Source organism: Gymnoscopelus braueri (genome assembly GCF_963280865.1).
Source record: "Gymnoscopelus braueri genome assembly, chromosome: 18".
NCBI lineage: Eukaryota > Metazoa > Chordata > Actinopteri > Myctophiformes > Myctophidae > Gymnoscopelus > Gymnoscopelus braueri.
The window spans coordinates 31,741,171-31,752,250 of record NC_137618.1 but is presented as its reverse complement, the minus strand read 5'-3'; the positions used below and the strand labels follow the sequence as shown (position 1 = coordinate 31,752,250).

The 11,080-nt window shown below is 40.4% G+C and overlaps 1 protein-coding gene across 1 annotated transcript; it reads right to left on the bottom strand.

Annotated features, from left to right (window-relative positions):
* Positions 1 to 5,448: 5,448 nt before the first annotated feature.
* On the bottom strand, positions 5,449 to 9,768 carry LOC308073322 (endothelin receptor type B-like; the record flags this gene model as incomplete). Its single annotated transcript, XM_080412197.1, has 8 exons — positions 5,449 to 5,607; positions 6,789 to 6,897; positions 6,998 to 7,131; positions 7,323 to 7,463; positions 7,763 to 7,967; positions 8,212 to 8,324; positions 8,529 to 8,915; positions 9,751 to 9,768. 8 exons carry the CDS (start codon positions 9,766 to 9,768, stop codon positions 5,449 to 5,451), a joined length of 1,266 nt encoding a protein of 421 aa, XP_080268323.1.
* Between the last annotated feature and the right edge of the window lie 1,312 nt (positions 9,769 to 11,080).

The following is an 11,080-nucleotide window of genomic DNA, read 5'->3' as shown; positions in this document are numbered from 1 at the left end:
TTTCTCTTTCCTTGTATTGCACTTGGTTGCATCGGGTCCTTGTTTCACTTGAATATGGAACCTGTGTAGGTGTAGTGTGGGTGTAAACTGGAGTGGACGTAACGGAGGACTCTACAAAATGATTGATTTCATGGGGACACACGTTTACCGTGGTACACTATCTTCAACAACACAACAGGTATAGATTTTCTTATTCTCAGCAATATATTTTGTATCAATCAACTGAAATGACATGCAATGTGTTGTCACTTTATGCAAAGCAAACCACACAATGTCTACTCCATATAAGTGACATTTTGCTTGGATATCAGTGCCAGTGGGATCAATAAGACATCTTTCATAATCCTCATATTTGTTCAAACCTCATGATAAGACATACACATGCAATGCTGGGCGTGCTTAAGCGGGTACGGTGCTATAGATAACTCCAGGCAGAAATGGAATCTAGGCTTTCCATCTACAGACTAGAAAAAAATCGCTCATCCTCGCATAAATGTCAAGAGGCGTACGACATGAAAGCAGAAGTTGTCCAAAGTGTTGCTGGAAGTACTGACAAAGTTTATGAAGAATAAAGCAAATGTGTTTTCGATCCTCAGCCACATGTGAAACAATGAGGGAGCCTGAGCACATTAGGGCTTGATATACTTTGTGACGAGTGGTGTCGCGCACAGATAATGGCAGATCTACGAGCTCACAACACATCACACTGCCAACACGTTGTGAACTTGCAGATCAGCTATTTTGGCTGCGCGACACCGGCATGCAACTAAGTATAAATACGACTTTATATATGCCACCCGGGGGCCAGGCTCTAAACTTAAAGCTTACAACAGCCTCATTATCTCCCTCAACTCACATCAGATCCTAGCAGCGGTTTGTCACAGGCAGACTCTTCTCTGCCACTAGGCATCACACCAATCTTCCTGCAACACTACTGTACATAATTGCCATATGGACAGCATTTTGAGCCAGACTGAAGACTAAAAAGCCCTCCAGGCAGATTCCCCAGATAACTAAATGAATATTTTATCTCATTTCCATCTAATTTGCAACACATTATTATACAGAACTGAAGTTTTTAATTAATTGATAGAACACATCAAACACAGGTCCATACTTTGATTTTCAGGGAGCTGTTATTTTGATAATTTAGCGGACTTCTTTTTTTCCCACGCCGAGCCTTTTAATCACATAGAATCTCTGCATCTCTATATTTTTTATTATAATCACAGGATATAATAAAACATACCGAAAATTAATAACTGTCGGCACACATGAAATGCTTGTCTTGGTTGTGTGAGCAGTTCCAGTGAGGAGTCCCTTTACCTGCCACCCAACTGATTAATTAATTTCACACTGTTTAATTAAATCCACAGTCTGGGGAGTCTAGGCAGCACCGTGGGGAGTCCTAGCCTCGTGTGTACTGAGATTACTAGAGGAAGGTCTCAGACACCCACTCTGTCACTTATGTTGACACTGACGTCATTCTGTCTGGGGACCAAAGAGCAGGATTGTCTCAATGTCATCTGCCAGTTATGAACACACTGCAGGGGACATGATAACTCCATGCCTTTTGCTGGCTATGTGATGGCATTTACAGGGACGAAACAGAGTCTAGCACTTGACAACATTCAGCACAAAACAGTTTGCTGTCTGACAGTAACACATGACAGCAGGAGAAAGGCACTATTGTATAAGACAGGGTCTAATAATGGTGTGGATTCCCTGTGCAGTAAGTACTTGGAGGCCAGTCTGGAGCCTTGTGGAACTCCATTTTGGGCAAAAAACTCATATTTCATATTTCTGCTAAATGTAGGGGAACATACAGTATGGGAGATACAGACAAATGGTGTTTTATATGGCTGGCCCTTCAGTGCCACACTATAAAACAAAGAAATTGTGAGGAGATATTCTGCACGATGTAAACACCACATGTAAAGCACCACATTAAAGTCAGTTGAAATATGAATGGCCTAAAAGATGGAGATACCGATTTTTTCCCATTCAACAACATTAAAGGTAGGGTAGGTAGTGATTTTATTTGGTTAAAATAGCTCTATATTCTGGTAGTACTCATTGCTATAGTGTTTGTTCAGTAACAGGAGCTCCAGCTCTTTATTAAACAGAAAATGCATTTTCAGCTCAGGATACCAGTTTTATCCAATCAGGATAGAAAACTCAGACAGGATACAGATTAAACAAGTGAAATTGGAAGTGATGGCACAAAGAAATGAGCAGACAGAATTGGAACTGGAACACTATAAAAATGAAGCTGATAAATTGAGTACTCTCTCCTGATTAGCTGAAATTTTGTCACCTACTTGAAAATGCATTTTCTGTTTATCAAAGAGCTGGAGAGACAGGTAGATTCCTGTTAAATATTAGGCAATACATCCACACACAAACAGACTCAAATCAAAATGCATCCGAGGAGAAAATCCAATAAGATCCGTTCCAAAATATGATGCAATGTTTGACTGGAGGAGGTCATATTATGTATGATAGGCTACAAATAAGCATTTTGCATTTTAAGCAGGGCTACGTTTACCACAGCCCTGTTTGCATAAGATGTGCTTATCCACGGACCATGTTATGCTAGATCAAAAGAGGCACAAATTGGCTGTGTTGCAAATGAGTATTAGCCGACCCCAGTATCTGGTCCAACCTTGTTGTATCCAACTGTCAGAGTCTTGGAGACACAGCAAAGTGGGAACAGAGAGGTGCAGGAGTCTGCAAGCACAGCAGGCAGTAAAGCTGTGTGGGCTGGAATTGATTCAGTTCACTAGTTCTGTTCCCTTTATACATATTTTAGGTGACTGACTGTAATCACAAACACATCTTTTAAGTTAGATGTTCAAATGTGCTTGGGCGAGTTATAATTAAAAGGATTGCAAATTTGGGTGGTACATTTAAATGAGATTCACAAGATTTAGATGACTAATTACACAATTTGGAGGATTACAATGTGTGTACGGATGTCTTAAAAAGCATTAAATCAATTCATGGTCCATACTCTGTCATAACGAGATTGCTTAACAAGAACTGTTTAACTTGGCATTTAATTGGTACTATTTTTAAATAGGCTAAAAGATAATTGATTAGAAGCATAACATGACAGCCTGCTGAACTGATGAGCGGCATATAGTGATCCAATCCCATGGTGAAAAGTGTGCACTCTGAATGACCAGGAAACATTTTTTTTGGCAGCTGCTTCATGGTATCAGTATGAAAAATAATAGTATAAACAATGATATCAACAAACTATGTGTATCCTCATGTGAGTGTGGAGCAAATCAAAGTTATGTGAAAGGGACATACTAATGATAATAATAGGGATGATTAGGAAGAAAGACAGACAGGCAGACCCCATTGCACCCCAAAAACATAAAGTATGATACAACTGACTATAGCAACAAACAACTGAGTCTTCATAAAGGGTTGAGAGAACTGTTCTTCCTTTAGACCAGGGGTCTTCAACAGGGGGTCCGGGACCCCTAGGGGGTCCTGAGAGTTACAACAGGGGGTCCTCCAAATCTTTGTGTGATAGGATTCTGAGGGGAGCTCACAACGCTAGATATGCTATTTTTTAAGAGGTTTAGTGTAGAGGGAAAAAAGTAACAACAGCAAAAAAGCAAACCAAGTACAGAGCCAATGGTCAAGTTTAGTATTGAGGCTTTAAGTGGTTACATATCTGAAAATACACATTAACATGAACAAATAGAGAAGCTAAAATAAACAAAAACATGACTTTATACAACAGAGTGCTGTCAAACAAGTCTATGAAGCCATCTATGAAATCCATGAAAGATTTTAATCTGCAACACAATATTATACAATATGTAGTGGGGGGTCCCTGCTTCATCTCTCTCTCAGCTAAGGGGTCCTTGGGCTGAAAAACATTGAAGACCCCCGTGCTTTAGACAAAAGGTTTTGGTTTTAGCAACCAGTCCAACATGGAGCGCTAACACAGTTTTGCCGACTGATACAGCATGGGAGAACAGCTCCCCATTTGTGCTTGAATTGTCCTGTGACAGGAAGACCTATCAGGTACTCATCTCCCTCCCTCCCCTCCCTCTCCTCCCCCTGACCCCATTCTGTCATTTTCGTTTTCCTTCTCTTCCACTCTCAGGTCTTTTATAAAGTGTCTCCATGCATTACACATTTAACAATGCATTAAAAATAGGCCAACATCAATCAGTCATTCAGCGGTGAAGTCAGAATCTACCAGTGGCACCAATCTAATGCTTTTCTCAAAGTCTGAATACTAAACAGAACGCTATAAACACTCACCACGTTATGTGGGAAACATCAAATATGGAGAAACGTAGGCGCTAATAATACGCTATGACCTATGCAAATGCCATAAAAGTGTCAAATTCTGATTTGCTCGATTTTCCTGGGGCACCGGGGCTTTTTAGACTAACCAGAAACGTAACAGAAGTGTTGTCTTTGCAGGCAGACAGCGGAAACATGACTGGATTTGTGCTGATGTGAGACAGTTTTAACCTTATGCCCAAACGGTGATTTAAGAACTGTGCTACATGATACACAGCAGTAGGTATAAACCTGACATAATGGCTGGGGAGTGAGTCAAACCCTTGGGGCTACGAGTCAGAGGAGGCTCACTCCCTTGGTGTCTCATGCCAAAGCAGATGTTCAACTGACTGACTGCGATCCTACGACAGACAGCACAGCGTGTGTTTCTATAGTATTACGGAAGCCTGGTGACGTCAATCAAATCTAGTTGTGTGTCTGGGGATCACGTTTTCCACAATGTTTAAGGATGCTTGTCTGATACCATGGGCAACAGTGTGAGAGAGATATCTTGGTTATTTTATGACAACACAAATTCACCAACTTGTATCCTGTTCAATGAAACATTGTTTTGGAAAAGTGGTATCCATTGATTGAATGACTGAATGCAAACAGCACGAGTACAGTCATACACTTGGTCTAGATTCAAGATTGCTTTATTTGTCATTTGTCTTCCATCAGCAAGCAGTGTTAGAAAAACAAAACTAAATTATGTTTCTCCCAGTAAAAGACAGCAGACTTCATAAAAGAATAAAAACAAACAGTGCAGAAACATACCCTATCGACCTGAATAAAAAGTCCTAAAAAATAAGAATTCATATTATAAAAATAAGCATACCCAGATAAAAACAATGTATTAAAACTGAATGAATTTCATCCATAGTTCATCTCATCTATTTTGATGCATAAGAATGCATACACCTCCCAACGCTCATCTACTAGGGAGATTTGAGTTCAAGAATCTGATTGAACTCAATTATAAAAGTCTAAAAGGATAACCCCAAAAAGTCCTGAGGACTTGTTTCCATTGAGGTCCTACGTATTCAATTAATCAACATAGCATTAAAAACAACACCAAATAAAGATATTATTATTATTATTATTCAGTCTACATGATCTTTTATGCCAACACAATCAGGTGTTCTCGTGCGCGGGTAGGGGTGTGGAAGAGAGCTTAGGGGGTTTGACGTGGCTGTTTTCCGAGGCTTGTTCCTGTACTTTGGACTTCAACACCGGCTGTTTGTCCTCGTGAATCAGCGCCTGGTGAGGTAGGCACCAACCGCAGAAACATGCCTGAAGGGCACACAAAGGCAATTGGTCATAGGACAGAAACACTAATCATCGTCCTCAAAAAAAAAAAAAAAACTGGAAAAAAAAAAAAAACTGTGAGAAGGAAGACTTAATTAGCTTACCACAGTCTAATAATCCCAGCAGATACTCTGTCCTGCCTGCAGAGATTTATGAGTATATTCCTTTAATACTGACCTACAGTGTAAGCCTTTATACTGAATCATTGCCTGTGGGCTCTCTCTCAGTCTAACCTCTTGGTTAGACTGTCTGGTGTCTAGTGTTTCACTTTTACTAATCACCTAAGGTCACCGCCTGCTGTAGTCTGGCCATCTTAACGCTGATTACTCTGGTTTGACCTTGAAGACACACAGGACACTACACCCAGAGAGGATTACTTGGTTTCCCCGTCGCCTGTATCCACCCGCCCCTTAGCCACTTTCAACCTGCTGTCCCTATTTTGGGCATATCATTACAGGAGAGCATTTTCAAAGAATTTCAAAAAACCTTTCAAAAATAGCATATCTACAAGATCACAACGCAACACGTCAGATCGCAACGTATTTTCACTATTCGCCGTACGACAAGTGGTTAAAAAATAGGTATCACAATGTACAGTAATATCAGGCACGCAGTGAAGGTGTACAGTAGCTTTACTTAAGTACAATTTGAGGTACTTTTATTCTACTTGATTATTTCCATTTTCTTTCCATTCCTAACCCTAACCCTTTATACTTGTACTCCAATATATCTCAGATCAAATATGGTACTTTTTACTTCACTAAAATTATTTGACAACTTTAGATACTTTGCCGATTTAGATTATTAATACAAAACATCCATTAGCTGATAGATTATAATCATTATACATCTTTATATGTTAAACTACCCCAAATCGCATAAAATAATTATAATCAGCCCAACCTTTACCGGCTGCATTATTATTTACAATCCAATAATATTTATGGTGAAATGGGCCATTCTGCATAATGAGTACTTTTATGTTTGGTATCGTAAGTATATTCTAATGCTAGTACTCTTTTCTTTTACTCAAGCACAATTTTGAATGCAGGACTTTAACTTGTATTTCCAAATTATGGTATTGCTAAAAAAAAATCGGAGTACTTCTTCCACCATTGCAGGCAAGTAAATGGACAACAGGATTACAGAACAGGATGAAATCTTACCTTGAAACATCTTTTGAATTTTTTGCTGACGAGGTACAAAGCGATGGGGTTGATGCAGGAGTTGAGAGAGGCCATATTAATGCCAACATAGTCCAAAACAAGAAAGATGCTATGAGAGAAATGAGGTAAAGGGATGGATGATTGAGTTCTACATAACGACACTGGAACAGATACCGATCAAACACAGGTAACGTTTTTCTCAAGCTTACCTGAGTAGCCGACACCTTTTTGGATCTTTCTCATCATATATGGTCGACTTCAACATTCTGCTCAGGTAAAGAGGCAGCCAGCAGACAGCAAACACAAGCACTAAGCTGAAGACGGTTCTTGCAACCTCTCGTCTCTAGGTAAAAAAGAAAAGGATGTGATGAATATCTAAGTCATAATATAATGAGAAATACACACAGTGAAAGCCTGTGTAAATTTGTTTCTGTTTGCAACTCTGAGTGTATACAAATGAATCCAAATGGACCCTTGCCTATTTGGTTACATTTGTATACTCTCAGAGTTAAATGAACACTCATCACTCCTAACCTGTTTGGTGTGGTCGCTTAATGTATTCTCAGTATTCCTCAGCATCTTCCTGGTCATCAGCGTATAGAAGACGGCTGTGATAGCCAGCGGCATACAAAAGTAGAAGCCAAAAAGCCACCAGTCTTTCGCCGCCTTATAAAACTGTCAATTAAACATTATAATCATCACTCTGTGACATTATGTCTGACACTTGCATTTAGTATTCTGTACATAAACTGTGTTGATAGCAGTAAAAATGCATATTGAAGTGTTCAATGACATAATTGACAAGCTCAAGCAGCATGACTGATGATGTAGGAGCTGACAGAGTGGACAATCAATTGGATTTATATGTCGTATTCTTTTTTTAAGCTTTTAAATGTCACATCAAAAGAGAACCAATTCAAACACTTGTGGATCTGTTTGTTCTATCCCGTTGTGTGAGGGCTGCATTACATTACCTGCATGAACTGGGTTGTTTGCATCGGGTGAAGCAGGCAAATTCTCAGATGTTTGCCTTTATAGTCCATTGTTATCATATCAAAGCCTACCACTTCAGGCACGGCAAGCATGGTGGAAATAACCCATATCAAAGTTATTTCTATTGTGGTCCACGTGGAAACTCCAAAGCCTTTGATTCGGTTCCAGGATACAACAGCTCGATATCTGGAAAATCAATGGGGAAATTATATAGCTAAGGGGACTTTTGTCCATAACAATGAAACATTTCTCGATTAAAGAACATTTCAAGGACTGATACTAAATAAATCTTTCCATCTGATGAAATACAGATAGCACTGTTACTTTTGGAGCACAGGATGGTATTGCTTATCAGTCCAAGAAAGAAAGAAAGAAAGGAGATATGCTCAGTGTTCAGGGAAATAAGATGTTCCCTTGACATTCCCCTTACCTGTCAACGCTCAGGGCACATAAACTCAGCACTGTAATTCCCACTGAGGCTTTCTGTATGAAGGGGACCAGCTTGCACAATGCCAACCCGAAGGGCCAGTCCTCTGCCATGAGCTGCATAGAAGGCAGGGAGGGGTACATTTGTAACTAACAACATTTTAAAACACAAACTCACACAATTGATTCAATAATTGCAAGATTGTTCTAAAATGAACAGAAAGAGGCAGCAGAAACAGGCAACGGAGAAAATGGATAAGGTGACGTGACACATCATTTTCTCATTGTAATTAATTGCACACCTTGCAGCAAATCACTCACCCTGTATGTGTTGATTGGAATGTCTATCACGATGTGTATCAGATCCCCCAAAGCAAGGCTTGCAATGAGTATGTTTGGGCCACTTCTCATGCATTTGTTTACATATATGATTTTCAGCAGGGCTGAATTCCCCGCTATTCCTATGATTAACACTAACACGGATACAGTGGTGTTGATGTATTTGAACGTGTCTCTGATTTTAGTTGGCTCAAAGCACATAGGAGGGAGCTGTGTTTTTGGCCTTGGCACTTGGGATGGATGATTGGAGCCATTGGATTTGTCCTCCACCAGTATAGAAGGGCCCGAAGACGCTGTTCCAAAGAGCTCAATTACAGGGGATGGTTCTGAATGCTGATCTGTGCTGTCTGCACTGGCTGGAATATTTCCCTGCAATTGCAGACAAAGGGCGAGAGCTACAATCCACATTGTTGATGGTTTCCCTCAAAAGGCCCCGAAACGTTTCTGCCGGCAGCTGGCTGAAAATGAGAATGAAAAATCATTACCACACAAAACCCAGCATCGGGATTTACTACAAACTAATCAGGGTAGCGCTTAAGTTATTGATCACAACAAGAGGCAACAATGTCTATCTGTAACAATGTTGATATAAAACACTGAATTATGCCCAACTTACCTTCAGATGTATGCAGTAAAAGAGTCTCTGTAATCTCTACAGAGGATGTTTAACACACAGAGCAAGTATGCGGCTGCTGTTATAACACAGCCGAGGGAAATGAGGATTTTATAGACTAAGGTGTCATTGTCAAGGTTAGTCATCAATCTGTCACTGCAATTACTCTCAATGATGCATCACCTTGAATGAGTGGATGTTGTTGAAGCTTTAGGGGGATTTATACATAGTTGCAAATCAGTGTCGCACACCGAAATGAGCTGATCTACAAGCTCAAAACATGCTGCACTGTGATGCGTTTTGACTTGTACATTGACTATTTTCACTGTGCAACACGGTGCGCAACCAAGTATAACTCAGGCTTATGTCTGTTAGCTGAGGATTAGATCATTGTATAGACTACTGTACGTTGCAGCAATACTCTTGCAATAAAAAAGTAAGCCATTTGCCCACTCCATATAAAAGTGAAATTAGTATTAGTTTTTTTGTAACCCAATACAATAAAACCAACCTTTCTACACCGTGATACAAACCAATATCACCAATCTTAGTTTTACATCTTGTTTGTATGTGGCATTGTGTGAGGATTACCTTACACAGTTCATTCATCTATTGACTACAAGATCACAGTAATGAGAATTTCCCTCCCTCTTGTCTGACAATAACAATGGACATTGGGCATTGTGGTTTTCAAGGGCATATGTCTTTCCTGTCCTGATGCAAAACTGCTGCCTTGTAATTTGCTAGTGACATAGATGGAGAGCCCTGCAGAAACAATAAAACAAACATAAATGTGCACTGTTCATTGTTCTCCTGTGTAAGCTAGCCTAGCACACAGTCAGCATGTTCTCCCAGAGGGCTATGCTTTAGTTGTCATATCAAATTTCCAAAATGAGCCAGTTTCAGTCAAACACAAAGGAATCTGCCTCTGCATTTTCAGAGAGCCCTCAAGAAGGTGACGTGTCCACTCATCGAATACCTAAGAACCCGCAGAGCCTGGAGGAACAGAAGACGTGTATGTGACAACCAAAAAGATCCGACTGCAAATATTCAGCCTGACATGGATTCCAGACAGTTTGTCTTTAGTTTGAATACTGACGTTTACATACCGCTGGCAAAAAAATCACCGTGGTAAAGAATGAGCTGGCAGCCATTCAACAGAACCGATTAAGAAAAGTGAGTTAGCTGTGCTGGATCATAAAAATAATTGACAGATGTATTTTTTTTCTCTGGCCAAAAAGGATAAGCGAGGCCTTTCAGGACTTCATATACATGAATGAATTTAAGTTGACGATCTGAGATTACATCAGGTGGCATATGTAATGTAGAACCATTTTTGGGCACAATACTGTATATTGGCACGATAGCGTCTGTCCTCTTTAGTGCGTTTGCAGGGGGCAGTGTGGTCTTACCTGTGCTCAGAAGTTCCTGCTTTGGACAGATGAGTCATTACTTCAGTGAGTGCTCTATCCAAACAGACTGGGAGTGGGTGGAGCACAACGTCTCGTCGGCTGTCAAGGTACCGTATGTCAGACGGTGTGGGCATAAAGAGGTCACTTTTTCTTGCCGTCTCTCTCCTCTTGTGACTCAAACATCTGTCAAACTCGTAATTATTTTCCTCGCACACAGTTCAAAAGGAAATTGAAGGCTCTGAGCCTGTGCAGACAGACGTGATGGCATGGTCACTGTGTGTGATTCTGCAGAGGTAACCTATGGGAAAATTGTGTGGTATCAGTAGCTATACAAGGATGGGGACACAGATGGTGAGAGGACACAAAAAAGGAATGAGGCTTATCTTGCGTGGGTCCAGCTCCCCTCTTCTTGGTGTACGAGCCAGAGTCAAAACGACGTTCCACTCTTGTTGAAAGGGACCTTTGACACGAACCAATTTCTCTATACTACCCATGGTGGCTGAAAATGA